We start from the raw sequence: 21,349 nt of genomic DNA, 5'->3' as shown, positions 1-21,349 counted from the left end.
CCCAGAATAGAAAGTCTTTTTCTCATGTATTTACTACAGAGATTAACTTTAACCTATACTGTGATTACATAAGTTAAGTATTGTATTACCCACCCTCATATTCCCCCCATACACACTTTTTTTTTTTTTTTTTTTTTGTCTTTTCCAGGGCCGCTCCTGCGGCATATGGGAGGTTCCCAGGCTAGGGGTCCAGTCGGAGCTGTAGCCACCAGCCTACGCCACAGCCACAGCAACTCAAGATCCGAGCTGTGTCTGGGACTCACACCACAGCTCATAGCAACGCTGGATCCTTCACCCACTGAGCAAGGGCAGGGATTGAACCCATAACCTCATGGTTCCTAGTCAGATTCATTAACCACTGCGCCACGACAGGAACTCCAAAATACACATTCTTGCTTTAACCATTTATAACTTAATTTTTTAATAAATCCCTAGAAAAGTAAAAAACTAGTTGTATAAATAGCACTGGCATCAGCAGTATTTAAATTTTAAGCTCAACATCCACTGTAGAAAATATTTCATTAATAATACAAGACACTGTTGATTACTTGTGGAAAGGCCTGAGCTGGGAGGTATTTTAAACATCTTGACATATTGAAATTTTCAGCTTCCCAAGGTTATACCAATGTTTCAAGAAGATACCTGCTCTTTCTACATCTCTTCTGTCTAGTATAGTCACAAAAGTAGCCCTCAGAGAGATTGTAAATTACTCTTCCTTTTTTTGGGTCAAATCTCCTAATACTTACAACAGAAATAACGCTAGAGATCCACAGGCTGAAATTTCCTCCCAGGGTAATAACAGTTCTACTTGTGTTAGCACACTTGGACTTTTGGGGTGGTGCCACTTTCTGATATACTGTTTGCTTTTCTGTGGAGTTGTATGACCTAACTTAACTTTTGGCCCGGTCTTGGAAATTAGATGCTTCACAACAAAAGCGTTAAATGTATAGGAGTTTCTCTCAGGGAGGAAAACGTAGTATCTCATATACAATCTGCGTAGATGTTATGAACATTTTAATAAAAAAGAGTATCTTGAGCCATAGGTCTTTGCACCATGGGTGGCCTCCTAGGACCTTCTGAAATCATAGACAATTCTGAGTGTGCATTTTTCTTGGGTAGATTCTAGTTCTCATCAAATTCCTAAAGGATTTCATGACCAAAAATGTTGAAAAACATGGCAGTGAGTTCTCATATTAGGAGAAACAGTAACTAGAATTTTATTATTTTTTAATATGGGATTTTTGTTTCCAACCTCCATATGCCTGCTTGACTCACCTTTCTTCTAGATAGTATTACGGGAAAATGTTAGTTTGCAAGCATTCTTTGAGTTATCTTCTTTATTATAAGTGCCCAAGAGAAGTTAATTAGGTAATGGGTTATACTAATACTGTCCTTAGAATTTGAGTCAAAGGTACTTTTACTAAGTTTGACCTTTTGATAAGAAATAGGAGAGGAGTTCCCGTCGTGGCACAGCGGAAATGAATCCGACTGGGAACTATGAGGTTGCGGGTTCAATCCCTGGCCTCACTCAGTGTGTTAAGGATCCGCCGTTGCCATGAGCGGTGGCGTAGATTGCAGATGTGGCTTGGATCTGGTGTTGCTGTGGCTGTGGCGTAGGCTGGTGGTTACAGCTCCAATTAGACCCCTAGCCTGGGAACCTCCATATGCCACGGGTGTGGCTCTGAAAAGACAAAAAAAGATACACCCAAAAAAAAAAAGAAAAGAAGTAGGAGAACCGGGTCCTTTTTAGAATTCTGGAAACTGTATGGACTACCTATGTCACATAATAACTGTGATCCCTAGTTTTAGTTGTGAGTCCCTTAATTTGCTATTTTTACCAAGTGAAACCCCTACTCACTTTATTTATAGTGCCCGTTGACTTTAGATTTCTTTTTTTTTCAATGAAAACTTACCAAGCTGCCATGTTTATTAGCTTTACTTATACTGTTGACCCACCTCCGAATTTCCTTACTGAGGGCTTCCTTTTGTCTCTAATGGCATCTAGCTTCATTAATGGCAGCTATGGTTTCTGGTAGAGCTTCTCAGCTGGTTGACTTCCTGGATAATTTCCACACAGAGAGCCCATGCTTTCCCTCCCCTGCCCCAACACGCTTTATTTAATTTTTTTGTTTTATTTTATTTTATTTTTTGTCTTTTTGCCATTTCTTGGGCTGCTCCCGCGGCATGCAGAGGTTCTCAGGCTTGGGGTCCAATCGGAGCTATAGCTGCCAGCCTACACCAGAGCCACAGCAACTCGGGATCCGAGCCGCATCTGCAACCTACACCACAGCTCACGGCAACGCTGGATCGTTAACCCACTGAGCAAGGGCAGGGATCGAACCCGCAACCTCATGGTTCCTAGTTGGATTCGCTAACCACTGCGTCATGACGGGAACTCCAACACGCTTTATTTTAAAACAAAACAATGAAGGAAATCCTACTGATGGTATTGTTAGGCAGCAGGGTGTTGTATGGTGACCAGCTGTATCAGCATCAGGCCGGACCTCCTATATTTTTCAGGGTGAGTCCAGGGATGCTTCTGGCTTTTTCACAGCCTCTCCAGATCTCTCTGATCCGCAGCAGAAATCAAGATCTACTTACTTTTGTGTCCACTAGGCCTTGAGTAGTTTACTTAATCTTTCTGAGCTTCTGCGTCTCCACTTGTAAATAAGGACTTTAATATTTGTGTTGTCATGTGAATAATGTGTTTAAAGCATCTAGTGCAGTGCTTTACTAGTATTCTGAGCATGTATGTGATGGTGGATGTGAATAGTTAATGTTGATAATATGCTATGTTTTGGTAAAGATGAATTAGGAGAGCCAGTTTTAAAGTGTCCTATATGAATTCAGGCTACATGAATCCTTTGATTGCAGAAAGTGATATGCCTTAGTGGATATGACTGTAAGCCCAAGTGCTCAAAGTAATTTTTATTATTGCATACTTCCCAAACCAGTAGATTCCTAATATTGTGCCTCTAATGCTTAAGAATTTTTCTTTTAAGGTAGTAAGTTTAAGAAAACTTGCTACTTTTAGTGGCTACTCTGTGTGAATAAACAAAATGTTCAACTAGTTAGTTAAATATGTTGTTTGATTAGGGTGCTTTTAAATTATAACAATGAAAATTGTATGGGATATATTGCTCTGCTATGAATCTTTCTGTGCTTAAGTCTTGCTTTAAAATCAGTATGTTCACATATTAGTGATACTAGAAAATTAATGTTTTACAAATCCATCTGGATATAATTATGAATACTAATGAATACTAAATAGTATTTGATATTCTCAGTTTTCATGGTAAAATAATTTAGGGACCGTGATAAATAAATATCAGTAAGGCACTTCATAAAAGGATATAACAGCGCTTTAGAAGGGGCAAAAGAAATGTCTGTCACCACCTGATTAGCTGAGGAGTTTATCAGTTTTTAAACTTATCTTTTTTATAATGTTCCTTAAACATTTGAAGTTGACAGATGGGAAACATCTTTTTCTCTGTTAATGCTTGATAACCGACACGGTGGAAACTCTTCAATTTCTTTATATTTTATAAATTAAAATTATTTTATAGTGTTAGTGTGTACATATATATATATTCATATTCTGGTTTTTCCTTAATCTCATTGTGCTTTCAGTTAATAATTTTGCTCCATAGTTCTTTAAGGAAAAAGAACTGTCACATAAGACTTCTCTCATTTTCCCACCACAAACTTTGCTTAGTTATCTGCCTTTATTCCTAACCTTGCCTTCCCGCCTACATATGGAAGAAGTATTTCTACTCCTATCCAGGGTCAGCTTCTCCATTCTTACTCCATATCCCACCTCTTTCAAGTACTGTATGTTATCCCTTCCCTTTCTCATATCAAGTTTCTCTCTCTGGATAATTCTCATCAGCAGAATGTGCTCTCGTGTCTCTTTAAATATTGTGGAATCCTTTGACTCTGCATCTCTCTCCACTTGTTGACTTATAATATTCTATTCACAGTTTTGGGAAGAATTGTCTCTAGTGGTTGCTGTGTTTATATCACATTCTTTCCTCAAAATATTCCATTTGTGCTTCCATCTCAACAAATTATTTCCATGTTGCCAAATATATTGTCACTTGTCTGTTCTTATTTTACCTAAAATTGACTATTTCCTCAACCTTGTTTTTCTTTAAACACTCTTGCATTATAGCATACTTTTCTTGGTTTTCTTCCTACTTCACTGATGATTCCTTTTCAGTCTCTTTTGTTAATTCATCTTCTGCTTTAAGTCTAAATTTTAGAATACCCAGGCTCTTATCTGGGCTTCCAGTTTTTTACATCTATATACTTTTGACACCTTAAATACTGTTTCTTTACTCAGATGACCCAAATCTATAGCAAGAGTTCCTACTGATACAGCTAATATGTTAGTAACTTCTACTTGGAAATTTTATGGTCATCTTAGGTTCTCTTGGCCAAAATAGAACTTCTTTTTTGTTTTGAGCAGGAAAAGGTTTATTGTAGGGCCAAGCAAGGATGGCCTGTGCTCAGAACCCAAACTGCAAAATAGAATTTCTTGATTTCCTTCTCGCCCCCAATTTTGAAATCTTCATCTCTGTTTTCTCCCATCTCAGTAAATGGTATCACGATCCAATCAGTATCCTGTAGATTCTGCCTCCTAAATCTATCACATTTTAGTCTAACTTTTTTTCCATCACTATATAGTAGTTAATTAGGTTCAAATCCCAATTCTCTATGTACAGTTGCTATGAACTGAGTCAGGTTACTTAACCTTGCTATACCTAGGTGTTCTTGTTGGTAACATTGTAAAATTATTATAACAATGTTGGGACATAGCAAGAATGTACTTTATTAATCTTGAGAGTTAGTCCTATTGCTACTGCTGTCACCACAATCTCCACTCCTATCCTAGCCCAAGTCTCCATCATCTCTTACTGGGACTATTGCATTGGCCTTCTAATTGTTTTCTATACCTCTATGCTTATCTGCCCCAAATCCATTCTGACCTATTTTCCATTAAGTAGTTAAGATGATTTTTCTCAAATATAAATTATATAGCATTATTCCCAGGCCAAAAACAGTCAGAGGGCTTTTCATTCATTATGCTTGTGAAAACTTCAGACTTCAAAGCATTGCATCCAGCCCCTGCTGAACTTTCTTAACCTCATCTCTTACTTCACTGCTCTTTTCCCACTATGATAGAGCTGTACTGCTCATTCTTCTTTGAGCCAAGTAAGTTATATCCTCATACTGTTTGTTTCACATGCCTGGAATACATGCTTCCCTTGTCCTCATCATTCAGCTCTTCACTAATATTACCTTTTAGAGATGCCTACATTGATGGCCCAACCAAAATAAGTCACTCTTACAGTCTCTTATTTTTAAATCTGCCAAGAACTTAACATTGTCTGATATTGGATTTGTTGTTTACTTATCCAGTAGAATGTTAGTTCCAAAGCTCTGTTCTTATGTGAGTTCAAACTGTATTCCTAGCCCATAGTTTAGTGCCTGCTTTCACGCATAAGTGATGGAGAAACTTCTGAGAATACAGTCGCCTTTATTTTTTACTTATTTGCCAACGCTTGATCTGTAACCCACGTTACAGAATGGACCCATGTTCAGGAAAAGTGTGTTTGAACCCAGCTTTTTAGACCTTAAGCTAGATTCAGCTCCTAGTTACCAACTAGATTCTTCATTAAATACATAGTTGGATTTTCCCAGGTGTTGACCACTGAACATGAACGATTTGATATAGCTTCTAGTTTGATTTTGCTTTAATATAGCAACCTTTGAAGTCTTGTTTTATACAATTCTTAACTACCAAAATACTCTTAATGAGGCTAAAGGATTAAGTAGTTATCACTTACTAAGATTCATCTTGTTAAGGCATTGGAAGTTACAAAAATATGTAATAGAACTTGATACTTGTCTAGAAACTTAAGATCATTTATCTCATTTTCAATAGTTAACCCATGAGTTTAAAGCTAATATACCATTTTTAGTTTAATAATTGAAGATTTGTTTTATGTCACTACCTTTAGAAATTTCTATAATTCTACTGGGTAAGGGCAAAAGGGGAAAATTATAACTTAATATAACATTATTCCCAGGCCAAAAGTGATGAAAATATGTGAATGGCTCTGTGAAATGAAGAAAAATGGAAGACATTAAATTATGGGACACCCTTCATTCTAAAGCTGGAAACTTCTCTAAAATAGCTTCTTTATTTTGAGCCACAACATGGACAACACCAACAACACAATACCCTGCAAGGATTTCTTTTTTTGTATTTTACAGCTAGTCCAAATTTTTCTTTAATAGTGTTAACATATTCTTTTGTGCTATTCATTACCATTTCAATATTGTTGATGCTTTCTCCTTGTTCCTCTACTAAGTGGGATATCTGAATGAAAAGGTCCCTTAAATCCTTCATTTGGTTCTCCAAATTAACAAGTTCTTTGTGTCTCTGTTCTATCTCTGAGAGTTGTGCTTTAGTGATATTGGTTTCTGTGAGTAAGCTTTCATTAAAAACTTCCCATTTTCCTTGATGAAGCATATCATTTACTTCTTCTTCTGCCACTTCTTTTCCAGCAACTTCAAGCTGACGGAAAATAAATTTCCTGCACTTCTCTTGTTTTGCTGCTATTGTGTTGTTGTATATAAACATAGTTTGCTGAAAATGGCGGAACATCGCAGCATGCTGAGATTTAAGTATCCTTGTGATCACTGATGATGGACCATTTTCATCCTCTGACTTTTTAACTTCTTTTACTAAATCATCCAAACCTCTCTTAATGTGTTCTGCTTGGATTTTTATCTCTTTTGTAATGCTGGACTCTCTCTTAAGTAGACTAAATCTTCTCATTGAAGCCACCAGGCTTTTCTGTTGCTGCCCAAACTTTTGAACATCATCTGTCAAATTGTTAATACTCTCCTGTAGTTTTTGAATCTCATGTAAGTGTCTCTCAGCTACAGGCTCTCTTTCATAAATAACAGCTTGCTGCAGAAACACCCCTTGTTCCTCTACTTCTGTAGTTGATGCATCCTTGTCTCTAGAGAGCTCAATTTCCTTTGTTCGTTGCTTTAGTTCTTGAAGTCGGTCTTTCATCTTTCCTTCCCTCCTAAGGAGCAAAAACGATTATGTTGAACAAAGAAAAGTTTCATATTTTCTCAAAATAGCATTTGGCTTCATATAGCTATGTATTTTTCAGGGAAAGACCTCCTAGTTTTCTGAAAAGATGTTTAAAAAATTAGAAAAATCAGAATTTCCTCATGAAGATTACTGAAATAGGAAAAGCAATTAAAATATTCTGTAAATACTTTGCATAATGCAAGAATTCTGTGTGTTACTTTTCAGTTGAGTAAAGTAGCTGAGTCAGCAGTGATAGAGAAATAGTTGCCCCCCAAATAAGTTCTTCAGTGTCATGATACTGGCACATAATAGATATTTCTTCGTATAGGTAGGTATGTCTTATCTTTTTAGGATTAAAAGGCCACTCTTAACATTTCCTGGTTACTAAAGATATGGTTCCCAGTTAACTTGATCTATGTAATGTTAAAAAATACTCATTTTGCTAGATATGTTTAAATTCAGCTAGGAGCAGTATAGTGACAGGACAGATTCCACATAAGAGCTTTAAGCAATATAGATAATGTAGAATTTATCTTAAAATGTCTTAGGCTTCTGGATTGATAAACACATTATTTGATATAGCTTTGTTTTCTTATCCATTGCTTATAGAAATATATAGAAACATATTCTTGGTTTGATAATGCTGATTTCTCATTATTAGCATTCCTTTGCAAAGATATATGTAGACTGTCTTAGAACATTTATATCAATTCATAATAAGTGATATTTTTATAAACATGAGAATATATTTATATGAAATCTTGTTTTGGAGACACTGATAATATTGACACAGCTTGCATTGGAAGTTATTCATGGAATCAAATTGACGTACATAATTTATATATAGTGATATACATATATTGATATGCATATATATATATATATAATAAAGTGAATAAAAAGCAGTTTTTTGTTGGCATTCTCTTGCAGCATGGTAGGTTAAGGATCTGGTATTGTCACTGTAGGGGCTCAGGTTGCTGCTGTGGTGCAGGTTCAGTCCCTGGCCCAGGAACTTCTATATGCCATGGATGCAGCCTCTCCCCCTCAAAAGAAAAAGCAATCTTTATTAATAAATACTTTATTTTTGCAGCGCACCCTGACTTTAGAAAAGCATTTAAAATGCCTTTCTTAATATTTTGTAGATAGAAAAAAGCTGTTAGAGAGTTACAAATAGCTCACTGAACCACACATAGCACTATCAACTAGAAAAAAGGTTTCTAATGTTAAGCTGATATGCTGTGGGACTGAGTGTTTGATGTGTTTATGCAAATATTTTTATCAGAGATTTGGGTGTCATCAGCCACACTTATCAAACATGTTGATGGTGCAAAATTTGCAGAGATCTTTAATATGTTTAAGTACAGCGTTAGGATTTGAAGATTGAAATGGCATAGAACACTATGCTAAAATATCAAAAATACGTTTAACTGGATAGATATAAAATATTATACCTTTACATCTATAAAATGGAAGTCCCTTGAGTTCATAGCAAGTGGTTATGAAGATCACTGCAGATTTTAGTTAATTCTAAGCTTTCAATCAGAACTATTAGTTTATTTATTGCACTTTCATGAATAATAGTGTGACGCCTAGATTGATGAAAAAGGGTATTTGTTCCGCTGGACTCTGTGCTAGTTAAAGCAAGTGGGAGAGGGACTGTGTTAAGTTTTTAGTCTGAGATTCTGAGATGAAAATTCATAGATTGGGAATTTTCACACTATCATGGAAAGGATGATATTGGAAGGCCGTAGTATTGGAAAGAAATGGAAATGATTTGTTCTGAAAAAGAGAAGGTGTAGAGAATATCTACAACTGTTTTCTAAAATGTATAGGTCTGTATATATGAGAGGGATTAGACTTGGCATAACTCCAGAGGGCAGTGGGTAGAAATTACACGGAGTGAGGTTTGATTTCATGTAAAGACTTTTCACACAAGTAGTGGTCTCTGGAGATGGAATGAACTGCTTCATGAGATAAAAACCTTGCCATCTCTGGAGATATTTAAGATGTTCTGGAATGATGACCCAGCCAAGGGTAGTATGAAAATGGTGCCTATATTACATAAAAGTTAAACGAAAGTTCTGATAATACTTCTTTGGTTAAGAACTGATATTCTGTCAAATAATTTTTGAAGCTTACTATATGCAGAGTTTTAATGCTGTAATGTATATTCAGTAATACCTGTCCTTGAGTAATTACTATCTGAGAGGAGATGGACAATATACAGTTGATAAATGAGATAAATTTAGGTCTTGATAGATCAGTCAGGCAGGGCCTCTCTAAGGAACTATTTGAGCTGGAAGACCTAAATGTTGGGAAGATGAAGAGCCAAGGAAGTGTATCCTGAGTTTTGGAGAAGGGGTGCCAGGGTAATGAATGGGACTGGTATGTTTTAAGGGCAAAATTAATGCCTATGTAGACAGAAATTAATATGAGCAGTAACAATGAAGGAATGAAGTCAGGATGGTAGGCAGGGAACAGATCACAAAGGGTCTTGTGAGTCAAAGTAAAGAATTTAGATTTTATTGTAGATGCAGTGGATGACAAGGATAGCTAGGGTATTGACCTAAGATTTATGTTTTTAAAAGATGACTGCATAGAGAAACGCTTCCTGACATCCAAGAGAGGCTTGGATAATGAAACTATATGGGATAAATGGGAACCATTTAGGATATATTTTGGAAGCAGTAGCAATGGGACTTATGGTGGGTTTTAGCCTTTTAGCAGCTCTTAAACCACCATCACTTCTTGAAACGATTTCAACTGTTTCTCCTGGCCTTGCCCTTGCCTCCTTGGCCCTTCCTTCATCATTTTATCCTCCCTGGTTTCTCTCATCTTTTCCACCTCTGAATACTGGAATGCTTCCATGCAGTCCTCTTTTTATTCACCATTGTTTTCCAGTCTCATGGCATTAAATGCTGTCCGTTAGCTCATGACTCAAAGTTACATTCAAGTCTAGACTGCTCTCATGACACTTGTCTACTCGGCAGTGCCATTTGAATGTCTGTGTCTAAAATAAGCTCCTGATCTTCCTCCCAACTGCAAACTGCTGTGCCATCTCAGGACATGGCACTGCTTCCAGTCTCTTCTTCCAGGTCACCTGACCAAAAACTTTGGAGTCATTCTTGACTATTCTGTTTTGTCCTCCTCCCTTACACACCTTATATTCAAACTAATAGCAAATCTTGTCAGTCTCTTCTTCAGTGTACATCAGGAATTCCTTCCCTGGTTTAAGTCACCACTCTTTCTCACCTGGGTTATTGCAGTAGTCTCCTACATGGTCTCCTTGTTTCTTCCTTTGTAGTCCCTTTTCCTTTGCCCCTTGAGTCTTTTCTTAACACAGAAACCAGCATTAAAATAAAATTCAAGTCTTGTCACTCCTGTGACTAATGATCTCGCAGAGGAAAAACCAGAGCCCATGAGGTCTTGTGTGACTTCTCCATCCTTCCTTTTGCCTCCTACAACTCTCCTTCCCTCTATTTCAACCACTGGGCTCCTTGCTATTCCTCACACAAATCACGCAGGATCCTGCCTTAGGGCTTTGGCACTTGGTGTTTTCTCTGGAATGCTCTTCCCCATCTTATTCCCCCAACTCCTTTCAATCCTACTAAAATGACACCTTCTCAGCAAGGCTATCCTTACCCTATTTAGAACTGCAGCCACTCTTCCCAGCTTTATTTTTCTTCTGAGCACTTGTCATTATATTTTACTTATTTATCTTACTTCATTGTCTGCCATCTCCCCCAAATATAAGCTCCATGAGAGCAAGGATCTTTATTCCACGAGGATCTATCAACATTGTACAGCAACTATATATCAGTAAAACTTTAAAAAATGGAAAAAAAAAAAAGCAGCAATATAGACTGCAGACTTTGGGTATTAGGAAAATATGTCAGTATAAAACAGTTATTGATCCATGTGTTAGGCATAACTTCCAAGAATGTATTTATTGGCTTGTGTCAGGAAATAAGCAAAATAGAGGAAATGTATGTAATAGTATGTGAGCATACTGATTTTAAGTCCTTTGGTAAAATGAAAACAAAGTGATTTTTTTTTTTGTCTTTTTTTTTTTTTTTTTTTTTGCCTTTTCTAGGGCCACTTCCTGCGGCATATGGAGGTTCGCAGACTAGGGGTCTAACAGAGCTGTAGCTGCTGGCCTACCTCACAGCCACAGCAACGCGGGATTCAAGCCACATCTGCGACCTACACCACAGCTCATGGCAACAACGGATCCTTCACCCACTGAGCAAGGCCAGGGATTGAACCCGAAACCTCATGGTTCCTAGTTGGATTCGTTAACCACTGTGCCACGATGGGAACTCCAAAAACAAAATGATTTTAATTAAGAAAGATTTCAGTACTAGAGCAACCAATTAAATGTGCAGAAAGTTTGGTATTCTCATTTTTTATAATTTTACACCTTTTAAACTATAATAAACAAATTAATTTATGTGTACATATAATTTAATATAATTAAGTTACTTATAATTAATTACAGTTAATTATGATTAGCTTATTATAATCCTTAATATAAAAATTCATATTTTAAGAACATAAATAGTAAAGATTTTTAGCTTTATAAACTAGGTTGGAATTTCTTGTGAGTTTCAGATATTCAGCTTATGAGAAATTCTACTTGGTCCCATTTTATCAGCCAAGATATGCTTGATTATGCCACAGTAATATCCAGTCACCAACCATTGGTGGATTACAACCACAAAGATGTGTTTCTCCTTATAGTTCATGTCCATGTTGGCTAAGCAGGGGCTCTGGTTCCCATCTTGGTCCCTCAGAGACCTAAGTTCCACTGTTCTGAATGTGGTAGGTATAAGGCAGGTGGAAATACTGGAGAATCTCTCATGGACATTAAAATGCTGTAACCCTGAAATGGCATGTGTCACTTTCCGTTACAATTCTTCGATGAACTGAAGGAGGGCGGTAGTGATGTGTAGTTATCATCTGTTCTCCAAAGCAGAGGTGAACCGGCTGTCCTTCATATCAGTTGAATATCATAATTTGATTCCACAAAGAACTTAGAAGTTACCTATTCCATTTCTCATTTTTCTTATGGGAAAGTTGAATATCAGAAAAGTTAAACGTTTTACCTAGAACTTAACAGTAGCACTGGTATAATAAGGCAAACTTCCTGACTGTTAGACCTGTGCATATTTAAATTATTTTATAAATATTTGATGTTTATGCTGGTACAGATTTTTCAAGACATCTAAAAACATTGGGAAGTTATTGTAGAAATTTTTTTTTTCCTTTTTTTAGGGCTGTACACACGGCATATGGAGGTTCCCAGGCTAGGGGTCAAATCAGAACTACAGCTGCCAACCTACGCCACATCTGACCTGCATCTTCGACCTATGGCACAGCTCACTGGCAACACCAGATCCTTAACCTACTGAGCGAGGCCAGGGATGGAACCTGCAACCTTATGGTTACTAGTTGAATTTGTTTCCACTGAGCCACAATGGGAACTCCTGTAAAAACTTTTTCTCACTGTAACAACTTTGGAAAAGCAGAATTACCATCCATGATTTATTATATGCCTCTGCTAAAAACTAACCTTCTTTCCAGAATAGAGGGAGTAATTACTGAAGTTGGTTAGCTTTATGATTTATCTTAAATAGCTCCATACCATTTTTTGTTTGGTTTAATGTTTATCATTTCCTTATCTATATGTTCTCTTTGATATTACCCTGTTGATGCTGAAAATAAATTCCTCCCCAAAGTGTTTAAGATGTTATTTTGCTTTTGATATAGCCATAAGCTTTTTTCCCCCCCTCCTCTCTCCCTCTATGTCCCTCTCTCCTTCCTTCTTGCCTTCTTTATTTTTCTTTCTCTTTTTTTTCCCCTTACATGATCTGAGCAAAGCTTTTCCCTTAAAAATTTTTTGAATGTGATTTTTATTTTCCTCATTAATACAGATATTCAGTTTAAGAATTTGAGCCACTTCAAGGCTTATAAATGTAAATGGCTAGCCCCTGCCTTCCCCCCTCATTCCATTTTCAGTTCCTCATTCCCAAAAGCAGTTATTTTCAGCTCCTTAGCTATATGCTGCCTTTAAACTCCGTGTTTCTCAGTAATTTGCTTATGTAGATGTTCTCGCTTTTTCAGTTTTAAATATTATATTTAATCTTTGCTGTGAAAAACATGGGTTTAACTTTCTTTACACCTCCATCCTTCCCTCAGTTTTTCCCTCTCATTGTAATTGTATCACTTTTTTTGGTTATAGTCAATGTTATGTGTTTATATTATTATGATAGCCCAACTATTGTATATACCAGAATCAAATAAGGTACTAGGGTTGTATTTTCTTTCTCAATAAATTTTTTCATTGTATCTAGGCTTTTTCAATGGATAGAGATAGGAGATATATATTTTTGTTTTAACAGAGCCTTTCACTGATGTATTTAAACATATGCAGGAAGTGCCCAAAACATAAATGTATGTAATCTGATGATTTTTTCACAAAGCGAACAGACCCATGTAACCACTGTACAGATCAAGAACCTTGTAACTTTTAAATATTTCTTCAAATCACTAATTACCTAATTTTTTTTCACTTGGCTTCATTCTATACTTATGCATCACTAATTCATTCTAAAACTCTTAATTTAACTGGTTATTATCTTAATATATATAAGCATAGTAGGTATTCTTTTTATCTCATTTCATTTTTTCATTTTTTGAGGTTTCGTGAACCCTCCAGTGTGACCTTGATTTGAGGGCATACCATAGCTTCCTTTCAAAATATAGATGTGGTGATAACTTACATTTCTGAAAATGTTTTTGTGCTATCCTTACACCTGATGTATTTTCTGCAGATATAATTCTGACTTGGAAATTGTGTTCCCTTAGAATTTTGAAAATTTTGCTGTGTTTTTTCTTTCTTTTTTTTTTTTGGCTGCCCCTGTGACACGTAGAAGTTCCTGGGCCGGGGATTGAATCCATGTCATAGCAACGACTGGAGCTGCTATGGTGTCAATGCTAGATCCTTAACCCACTGTGCCACAAGGGAGTTCCTGCTGTGTTTTCTTTTAACTTCCTTTTTACCCTTGAGAAATCTGCCATCTGATTCCTGATATTTTGTGTAAGATTTTTGTTAGTTTTTATTTTTAATTTCCTTCCATGTGACTCTTTGCCTTCTCTCTTTATTCCTTGTGTTTTGAGATTTCACAGTAATGGGACCTGGAAAGGTCTTTTGGCTCCTTCCAGTTTTGAGATTCATGTACTTAAACAGTTTCATTGGGGGGGGGTACTCTAATTTTTAAAAGAACTTCGTGTTTTTTTATTTGCATTCTTTTCTTTGAAATTCCCCCTTATTTGGATGTTGACTTTCTTAACTATTTTCTTAACTGCTAATTTTCTTAGTATCTGAAAGGTAAAGTGACTTAACAGAGATCATACAACTAAAAGGTGGCACAACCTGCATTCAGATGTAAGTCTACTTGATTGACCTCTGTTATTTTTCTTTATTCCATAGTGAGTAGAAATAGATTATCTGGGAGTTCCTGTCATGGCTCAGCAGAAACGAATCTGACTAGCATCCATGAAGACACAGGTTCAATCCCTGGCCTTGCTTAGTGGGTTAAGGATCCGGCATTGCCGTGAGCTGTGTTGTAGGTTGCAGATGCAGCTTGGATCTGGCGTTGCTTTGGCTGTGGCATAGGCCAGCAGCTACAGCTCAGATTAGACCCTAGCCTGGGAACCTCCATATGCTGCAGGTGCAGCCCTAAGAAGACAAAGAAAAGAAATAGAGTATCTTAGTGAAACATTACTACCAATGAAGTTGATCTGTATCAAATATTGTATTGTTAATATAAATACTATGCTCAAAAGAAAAAAGTTCTTACTGGAGTTAATATAGCATATCAGATCTAAAATAAGTATGTTATGAAATAATTATGCTAGCAGCTGTATTAGGACTTCTAATATAATCATAATAAATTAAGCACTTTACAGTTTGGAAAAAGAAAAAGAATTACTTCTGATCTCATCCATCTGAATTACAGAAAATCTCTTAAGAAATTTTGAATGCTACCCTTGGTACCATGAAAAATTGGGATTCTTGTATTTTCTTCTGCTATACCTTATAGTCATAGGCTAGAGAAAGCAGATGGGAAATTTGGTTTACTGCATTATTATTGTGCAGGGATTTCAGTTTCCTATGCTTGTACTAACCTATTACTATGAATTCTTACAACTGCAATGTATATAGCAGACAGGATGTTTATTGCACTACTGACTTGTATTCCTCATAACGTGGGAAAAAGAAAAGAGTGACATTATTGGAGACTCAGATGAGAAAGGGGGAAGTATCAAAACAAAACAGGTTTTTATTTTTTTATTCGTGAGAATTAAATCTTATGCTAACAATTTTTTTAATTTATTCTTTTTTTTTTTTAATTTTTTTAGGGCCACACCCACAGCATATGGAAGTTTCCAGGCTAGGGGTCAAATCAGAGCTATAGCCAGTGGCCTACACCACAGCCACAGCAACACTGGTTCCAAGCCGCATCTGCAACCTACACCATAGCTCTGGTGTAGAATGCCAGATCCTTAACCCACTGAGCAAGGCCAGGGATTGAACCTGTGTCCTAATGGATACTTGTCAGATTCGTTTCCGCTGAGCCAGGGCGGGAACTCCTAATGCTAACAATTTTTAAATTTCGCAATTCTGGAGTTCCAGTCGTATCGCACCGGAAACAAATCCAACTAGGAACCATCAGGTTGTGGGTTCGATGCCTGGCCCCCTGGTGGGTTAAGGATCTGGCGTTGCCATAGGCTGTGGTGTAGGTCACAGACATGGCTCGGATCTGGTGTCACTGTGGCTGTGGCATAGACCGGGGGTTACAGCTCCAATTAGACCCCTAGCCTGGGAACCTCCATATGCCCTGGGTGTGGCCCTAAAAAGACAAAAAAAAAAAAATCATAATTCTCTAAAACTAGTGTCTCTAACTTTGTCTTTAGTTGCATGGCTTGGAACAAATCCTAAAACAACCCCCTCTAATATTTTTATGATTAGTTAGTTCTTTCTTTTTTGTTTTAATTAGAAATAAATGATCAATGTTGTCAAAGCCTTTTTCTCAAGCATCATAGTTTAAAAATTTTTGAAAGAACTAGAATATTTCAAATTGACATTGTAGCACACTATACTTCTACAAAGTGCTTTTGAGAAGGTAAATTTTACTGTCACTGATTTTGAAAATGAAGATATTTGACTCTGATCTTTATAAAGGTAATCTTATCCTGGGTTTCTGTGTTCTTGGAACAGTTTCCTGAAGGAGTACCACTTTCATATTTGAATAAAAGATACTTTAAGGAACACTTCAAAATATATTGCTGTGTATTTTATGTTCATTAATCTTAATAAATTTAATAGCAAAAAACTATTCCGAATCTCTTTTTTTCCTATAGATCTCCATGCTACTGATGTTAAGGGAAAAACACAGATTGTATTCATCTTACTATATGGATTCTGTGTCTTCATTTATTTCTTTTGAACATAAAATATATGTTCAAGATCCTTTTACATTATTAGGTTATTTCTGACTTCTTGAAAATAGATTCCTTTGTTTATTGTGGCCACCAACTATCTTTCCTCCTGGTGGGCAAATGTATTTTGTAAATTTCGTCAGCAGTTTATCTTCAATGGGGAATTATATAAAAATACCCTGAGTACCCTGCCTTTTGGATATGGTCTTAGCCCCATTTTTGTGGTTGCCACTAGTAGGGCCCCATGAAATTTGCCCATCGTAGTCTAGGTACTATAAATAGAGTTATGTCCATATCCATGGGGATTGGTTCCAATGCCCCTTCAGATACCAAAATTCATGTATGCTTAGGCCTCTTTTATAAAATGATACAGTATTTGGATATAACTTAACATACATCCCCCTATATACTTTAAAAGTATATTTTAAATCATCTCTAGATTACTTAATGTAAATGCTATAAATGGTTGTAAATAAGATATAAATGCTTTGTCAATAGTTGGTGGCAATTTCAAGTTTTGCTTTTTGGGGCTTTCAGGATTTTTCCTGAATATTTTCAATCTATGGTTGCTTGAATCCAGGGATGTGTAACCTGCAGATGCAGAGGGCTGACTGTATCTTTCTGTAGTGATTTTTATAGCTCAGGTCATGTAAGTATGGGCCTGATTTTTCTGTAGTGATTTTGTCGCCTGAGTGAATACCTCACTTCCTGCTTTACTCTTGGACAAGCCAACACAGGTTTTCCTATTTCTGCATACAGGCTATGTTCTATTTTTTCTGGTTCATTACTTCCTTTAGAAAACTCAATTTTAGTTCCCAATTATGTACAAACCCTAAACCCCAGCCTCTGAGATAAAAGTATTTGCTTCTAGTAGCCCATGGAATTAGCTTTAATTTCTGTTCTGAATGTGTTCACTCTTCACTTCTGGCACCTGGAAATTTCGCTTTCTTACTCTAAATGTAATAAGGTAGTTTTAAGATTGGTCCTTTTTCCCCCTTAAGATTATATCAAACACGTCTCGCATTTCTAGCGAGAGAGAGAGAGAGAGAGAGAGAGAGAGGAATTTCTTTATCTGTGCATCCTCATTGAAAGTCATAGGTGATTATCTTTACGGAGTTTACAATTCAGAATGTTCCCTAACTCCTTATATTCATTAAGGAATTGACGTAATGTAGGTACTCTGGTAACACTTACATGCTATACATAAATTGCATTTTCCAGTAGTTGTATACTCATTACTGCACGTATAACTATTTCCAATTTAATTGTTTAATCTTATGTCTTCATAAATTATAAGCAAAGTGAGATATATGAGCATATTAGAATTTAAAAATTGGAAGAGACAAAGTTCATGAAGGCATGAAATATGAAGTTCATAGTTGTAAAATCATTTGATTGCTTAGGTAAGAGAAATTGATGAGACTACCATTTTATGCAATCTTTTCGGTACATGAAAGTTATTTTCTTAATATCAGAAAAGATCAAATATGAGTCATCTTTCAGCATGTTTAACTTACTGCTTTGCAATATGTTTTGTTTTGTTTTTTTCTTTTTAGGGCTGTACCCGAGGCATATGGAAGTTCCCAGGCTAGGGGTCCAATGGGAGCTGTAGCCGCTGGCTATACTGGCTACACCACAGCCATAGCAATGCGGGATCCCAGCCATGTCTGCAACCTACAACATAGCTCATAGCAATGCCAGATCCTTAACCCATTGATCCATGCTGGGGATTGAACCCACGTCCTTACGGATGCTAGTTGGGTTCGTTAACCACTGAGCCACAATGGGAACTCCTGCTATATGGTTTTGAATTCTGTTAATAGCTGACTATATCTTTGAGCTTTAACATGATATTTGCAGAAAGAAAGAACACTGATTTATAGATATGATAATCAAGCTTGACAATTTGTTCTGAGAAATACCAAAGTAAACTTGTATGACTCAAATAAAAGTTTCTCCACCCTATTACAGACAGGGAACATTTCTAGGAACAGAAATATGAATTAAAATTATCTAGTGCTTTAAAAAATATGCCCTGGGATAGGTATTTTATAGATTGATATTTTAAAGAAATTTCTTTTTATAGTTACTATGTAGATTAAATATTTCAAGAAATGTAGCCAGTTTTTATTTAACATAAAATGGAATATTCTTTTGCTTTTGTGTATGAAGACAGCTTTCAACATTTCCATAATTCAAGGTGAAATTAGCAGTTACTGGAATATTCACCTTTTTAGCCACTTAAATGAGGAAAACTAAAAAAAACTACTGCAAATTATGTAAATTCTAAGTTTAAATTATATGACTTTTTTTTAATAATTCAGCCTTTCATTTCTTTTTAAATTCTTTTTACTTAGGGTAATTAAGTTAACCATTAGATTAACTTGTTTAATGTAACAATAAGACCATTTTTGTTTAAATATTAAGACTCATAATTCTGAACACTCAATTCTCTGATTAAAGTAAGCTGTACAGATATAAAATGATATGTATATTAAATTTAAACCTGTATAGCCAAAAAGACAATTTGTTGTAGATATTACATAGCCAACTTTCAAGTCTACCCTTAAAATATTTATTAATTGTAATTCTTATTTTAATTTGAATTGGGTTATATGTTAAAATCTAACATGATAACAATTGTGAAATAACTTGGAAGACATAAAAAACAAACATGTTTTGGTTAAGCCTTTATATATTGCTTAATTTTGAAAGTGTATGTGTTTCATTTAAATGATGCTGACTTAAATTTTTTAAATTATCAAATCAAATATAAAGTGTGTATTCATTTTTATAATTTACTTGAAATACATTAGCTGAAACATTTAAAAGTGAGTACTTTGATATTTTACAGTAGTCCTTTTACAAAAGATTATTTTTTAAGTTCCTCAGATTAATTTTAAAGAACCTGGAAAACAACAATGAAGAAATTAATTAAAGTCTTTTAGAAAATTATCTCAAATTTTTAGAGGTTACACATATGTGTCAAACTGGGCATAAACTTTTCAGAATTAAATGGAAAAGTGTTCTGTAAAGCAAGCACAGTATGACTAATTTATATAGTCTGTTTATAGAGGAAAGAATTTTAAGTTTGTTATTGTAGCATCTAACTTTGTTGTGTTTCCAAAATGAAAAGATACTTTTTAAAAGAAACTTAAAATAAAAAGTTGATTTTTATTATAGTGGTCTATTTCCAGGAACTCTAAACCCAAATCTCATTCAGCATATCAGTAGTATATATGAACAGATCAGCCACATGTAGCCTGGTCCAAATCTGAGCAAAACAATAACTTTAATTATCTGTTGAGCTTTCTTTATGTCACAGATTTCAGTCCCTGGATGTCTCACAGTTAAAAGTACAAAAAAGAATGGTTTGTTTACCTTTGTCTTGTTCCTCTTGTTGCTTTTCCACTTACGCAGTTGGAGTCCTGCCTTTGAGAGAAAACCTGAGTATCATCTGTAACATTAATGTTTTATTAAGATTATTTAAATCTCTGTCTTCTAGTTCACAGGCTAATTTCTGTATGATTTTCATTTAGGTAACTTAATTGAAAGCCACATGTTGAAGTCAAATAAGTTAAAGTCGTCCTTTTGCTGTTAATATCAAATGAGAACAAATTGCTTACCTCACACCTGGAGAATCTGGTTCTGCTTGTTAGCTGCTTATTCTTTAGATTAAACAAAGATTGTTTTCCTTGGAGCTAGTTGGTAGCAGGCAGTCCTTATTAAGCTGCTTGCAATGGAATACTTAGCACAGGCTCTGTAATTTCAATCCTATAATATATATATAATACATTACTCACAAAAAAAGAGTGTTCATAATTTTTTTTCTTTAGGTACGAAAACTTTGGAACAAATAGGAATGGAAAGAACCTTGGGCAAAGGCTTTTTGCTTAATTTACTTTAAAATGATTGAATTCTACTCTATTTTAGGGAATTCCAAGGGCTTAAAAAATTACCTCAAAAAATTACCAAATTTCAGAACTACAACAGCCAGAAAAGAGTTCATGTCTGTAAACCTTCTACCTTATCTTTTCTTTTTACTATGTATGCTGTTTTTATTAATTTTTTTAATTTTCTTTTGATTCTTTCATAGTTTTCCATATGGAAAATATTGTGCATTGCTGTATGTTATGCTGTTTATTACATTAATGTAACAATTCAGAATTCATTCTTTGTAGGGAAAATCGGAAATGAAATTTCTCTGTGCTACTACATTTTCTTCCATTTCTTTTTCTCTGCCTGACTTGTTATGATTTGAGGGTAAGAGGAGGGACATCGCTATAATATCTATATCTAATATCTGTTTAGCAGTCCAACTTCCTGGAGTCTGTTCCCAGAATAAGAAGTAACATCTTCACACACTATTCCTCACAGCATTCTTTGTAAAAGCAAAACACTGGAAAAAACCCATGAGTATTCCAATGTAATCCTTCAGTGGCCGATAAATGATGAAACATCCAGGGAGTTCCCTTGTGGTTAAGGATTTGGTGGTATCACTTTAGTGGCTTAGGTTACTGCTGTGGCATGGGTTCAATCCCTAGCCCAGGGCACAGCCAAAAAAAAAAAAAAAAAAAAAAAAAAAAATTGAGGAAACATCCATACAATGAGCATTTGGCTTATTGATAAAGAATATAGTAATAAAGAAGATTTCTTTGTACTGGTTCAGAGTAATTTTAGGATTTACTTTTTAAAAAAAAGCATGATGATGCACAGGAGTATATATAGTAT

General features: G+C 35.6%; 2 protein-coding genes across 11 annotated transcripts in view; one reads left to right on the top strand and one right to left on the bottom strand.

Annotated features, from left to right (window-relative positions):
* ARL13B (ADP ribosylation factor like GTPase 13B) overlaps nucleotides 1-21,349 on the top strand; it is an 82,500-nt gene that overhangs the window by 32,046 nt on the left and 29,105 nt on the right. The gene's annotated exons all lie outside the window — the stretch shown is intronic.
* Nucleotides 3,863-20,123, bottom strand: STX19 (syntaxin 19). Its single transcript, XM_003358873.5, has 2 exons — nucleotides 20,000-20,123; nucleotides 3,863-7,103 (listed from the first exon to the last, which is right to left on the bottom strand). The coding sequence occupies exon 2, from the start codon at nucleotides 7,088-7,090 to the stop codon at nucleotides 6,206-6,208; it is 885 nt and encodes a 294-aa protein (XP_003358921.1). The 5' UTR covers nucleotides 7,091-7,103; nucleotides 20,000-20,123; the 3' UTR covers nucleotides 3,863-6,205.

Source organism: Sus scrofa, chromosome 13 (genome assembly GCF_054392235.1).
Source record: "Sus scrofa isolate SSC_HxYL_T2T_F1_AM1 chromosome 13, Sscrofa_HxYL_maternal_Yorkshire_Landrace_v2.0, whole genome shotgun sequence".
NCBI classification, from domain to species: domain Eukaryota; kingdom Metazoa; phylum Chordata; class Mammalia; order Artiodactyla; family Suidae; genus Sus; species Sus scrofa.
This window is presented reverse-complemented; position numbering and strand designations above follow the sequence as displayed.

What these genes read in the sequence shown, in the direction of transcription:
- STX19 (XM_003358873.5), bottom strand. Translation starts at nt 7,090, where the DNA reads ATGAAAGACCGACTTCAAGAACTAAAGCAACGAACAAAGGAAATTGAG.